The 3235-nt window shown below is 46.6% G+C and overlaps 1 protein-coding gene across 1 annotated transcript; it reads left to right on the top strand.

Annotated features, from left to right (window-relative positions):
- The first annotated feature begins 235 nt into the window (after positions 1 to 235).
- Positions 236 to 3235, top strand: LOC103051307 (natriuretic peptides A-like). Its single transcript, XM_007420070.3, has 3 exons — positions 236 to 397; positions 1245 to 1559; positions 2374 to 3235. The coding sequence occupies exons 1-3, from the start codon at positions 278 to 280 to the stop codon at positions 2377 to 2379; spliced, it is 441 nt and encodes a 146-aa protein (XP_007420132.1). The 5' UTR covers positions 236 to 277; the 3' UTR covers positions 2380 to 3235.

Here is a 3235-nt window from a genome sequence, read left to right as displayed (position 1 = left end):
AAAGCTCTCCAGACGAGGCCCGAGGAATGTGTGTGTCACGGGTTCCCCACAGTTACGGTTCCCGCTGCTCAGAAACCACAGGAGGTTGCTTTCCGGGCAACAAAGATCACTTTAAAAGGGAATCTTCTCCTGGCTCCAGTATCTGAGATCCTTTATCGAGTCAGGGTGATAGAATGTGGGGTTCATTCTTCAGGCATGAGCTTGGCCGCCCTAAAGATATAAAGATAGAGGGCACCGAATCGACACAACAGCGGGCGGAGGACGGAGGAAGACTAGGATGCCGGAGAAGACGATGGGTTCGAAGATCCCTTTCCTGCTCTCCCTGCTCTTTACTGCTCACCTCCAAGGTGCATCTGAGGCCCAGCCCATCCCTCGGGCAGAACTAGCCGATTTCAAGGTAAGATCTGAGGTTGAGCCAAACCCGGAATAAGTCTTGGGTAACTTGGAGAGTGGAGCCCTTGCTTGGCATGCCAAGATCCCGGGTTCTTCACCCCGCTTTTCTGCTTAAAAGGTTCGGAGAGCAGGTGATGGGAAGGGCCATTTCCTGAGCGGATACTCCAGTCGGCGGTCACCTTATAAGTAAAGGGCCATTGATTAACAGGAGACAACGTACAATGCCGTGATGGCCGTCTGGCCTTCAAAACCCTGAATGTCGTTCCTGGGAGCTTGAATTTAACCCAGGATGGATCTACTCAATGGGCTAGTCCCTAGCAGGTCACAGGACTGTGTATCATGCGTGCGTAAATCCATCCAAGATAAGGCATTGTAGCACAGGTGAGAAAAAGACCATTAAGTTCCAAGTTTGAATCTTGCCTTGGTTTCAAGTCTTTGGTCATCTTTTCTCGTCTCAGCTTCAAGTTTCCAAATCTGCTACTCGAGGGCACGATTTCCAGTTGAAAATATGTATTAGACCAAAGCAGATATAGTGACTGGATCATCCCTCCTGCCCCCGTTCCTCAGCACTGGAAATCTGGGTAGGACGACTTGCAGGAGCCACCAAGCGTCTTCTTTCCACAAACTACTACTTGAAAACTAAACAAACCAGCATAGACAAAGGTTGAAAAGAATGCGGAATTTTCACTGCAACTGGTAAATGGTTCAAGACATACCTGAACAGCCTTAAATTATTTCTTCTGGCCTGTTTTTTAGCAGCCTAGTGAGAATACAGAAGGCCACTTCCACGGAGACTGACTTTAATGTGAGGGCTTGCAAAATAGGCTTTTCATTTTCCCTTCTGCTCGTAGGATCTTCTGGAGCGCTTTGAAAACAAACTGGAGTTGGCAGAAAGAGAAGGACTTGAACAAGATCAGAACGAAGCAAATGACGAGCCAGCGGGAGACGCAGCCCAGCCGCTCTCTTCCTGGGATGGCGAATACCCAAGACCTCAGAGCGAAGGCAGCAATGCCCGCCTCAACTGGCAATATCCAGAAAAAGCACCAGCAGCTGTGCGGAACAAACTGGGGGGCCTTTTCAGTGGGCCCCGCAGGTTATCCAGCTGCTTCGGACAACGGCTGGACAGAATAGGGGCAGTGAGCGGACTTGGATGCAAGAGAAGCCACGTAAGTTGCAACGTAGAGAGCTTTGCAACGTTAGTTAAGTTGCCGGGGGAGAATCACTGCGGCGTTTCTCTGAAGCGGTCAGCGTTGACTCCTAAGGGTCGATGGGACTATCCAAGAGGTAGATAAATGTCAGGGGGTCAAAAGGGGGGTCAGTAAATGCCTGGGGGTCAATAGGTGGTCGATAAACGATGGAAGGTCAATTGGGGTCAATTGATCTTCTGGGAATTCTGTAGAGCTCCATGCCAGTCCCTAGTCCTGAAGGTGAGGTGGCTGTTGGCAAGAGTGATACCCATGTCTGGATGGTCAGCTGTCAGCAATAATAATAATTATTTATACTATTAAAGTAGTATTTATTAAATTATGCTCATATAATAAATGTTTGGGGGGTGTCAATGGACAATCTAAAGCTTCATGAAGGGGTTGATGGGTTGAAGAGATCGGACACCCCTGGTCTAAATGAGCAGAAGGGGGTTATCTTCAGAACTTTTGCTTTTATAAATTTATCTGTAAGCGCCAGCTTTTTAAGCACATCTCCCTCTCCAGATACGTGAAATGTTATCCTAAGGGAGACGCACAGATAGATACACCCAGGATGGAGGGAGAGCTTGAAAACTAGCTTTGCAAGAAGCAGGAAAAGAGCCCCAGTATCTTCCCCCATATTTGATCCCATTATTTCTTTAACGTGTTTTGATTTCTAAACTGCCTTTACTTCCTCCTGAAAAATAAACTCAACATTTAGCTCAGGCACAAAAGGGCAAGTTCGAAACATCGGTTGGTAGTCAATGTAATTCACTTTTTCCCCCTTTTTTTACAGTACTGAAGCTGAGTGGAAGGTACCTCATCACTCATCTTACCCCAAAGGCGTTTTTGTTTCGTTAAGACTCTTTCAGCCAACAGTGTGCTCCACCCACCGAAAAAACCCTTAACACATCGATCCCGGAGTTTGGACGAATTATCAGCATTTCACTCCAACTGAAACACACCCCGCAGGGCACTTGTGAGGCCAAAGCAAGACCACGCAGCCCCCAAGCCAACAGTTCTCAAGTTAAGAATGGGAGAGAAATCTAACGTTTTCCCCTAATCACGTGAATTTAAAGACGTATATGCTTTTATGCACCCAATCTACTGGATAACTCGCAATCAGGAATTTAAGATGATTCAGCACCAAGGACAGAGACAGGGCACAGGGTGAGTTCTTTCCAGCACGCCCAATTCTTATTCATAAATTAAATGAACAGGTGTAATGATATCTTACTTTCTCCCCCCTAAACAAAACTCAAGGAAGCGGGGCCCAATTAGGAGGCCAAGCAGACTGTAATGGGGAAAGAAAGATTGGTTTTCCAAAACCGCACAGGCTAAGAAAGCCCCCTTAAAATGCCTTGTTGCCAAACACCTGTACAAGAATAGCAATTTGGGGTTTGTGGGGAAATGGGAAGGACCCCATCACGCCCCCTCATTCTTTGAATTATGACGAGGAATTGATTTGGAGAGACATTTTTCATCCCTCGAAGTGTGAATGGAAAGGGACACAGTTCATGAACAAGCTCCAGGGTGTGGTAAGGATAAGTCAGAAGATATCCAGTTATCGTTACGGGTTTTATTTTATCTGCATGCGACAAAGACTTTGTGGAACACTGGTATGATTAAATAAATAGTGTTTTAATGGCCTTTCTCTA

The sequence above is a fragment of the Python bivittatus genome, unplaced genomic scaffold (genome assembly GCF_059951505.1).
Source record: "Python bivittatus isolate LINGU-HERP-01145 unplaced genomic scaffold, Pbiv_v1 ctg000090_np1212, whole genome shotgun sequence".
Taxonomy (NCBI): domain Eukaryota; kingdom Metazoa; phylum Chordata; class Lepidosauria; order Squamata; family Pythonidae; genus Python; species Python bivittatus.
The sequence above is the reverse complement of the archived record's forward strand: the minus strand, read 5'-3'. Positions and strand labels throughout refer to the sequence as shown.

Bases quoted from the DNA above. Each gene is read 5' to 3' on its own strand.
- LOC103051307 (XM_007420070.3), top strand. From the start codon at position 278: ATGCCGGAGAAGACGATGGGTTCGAAGATCCCTTTCCTGCTCTCCCTG. The intron at 398-1,244 runs GTAAGATCTGAG...TTCTGCTCGTAG, and splicing joins CAGAACTAGCCGATTTCAAG to GATCTTCTGGAGCGCTTTGA.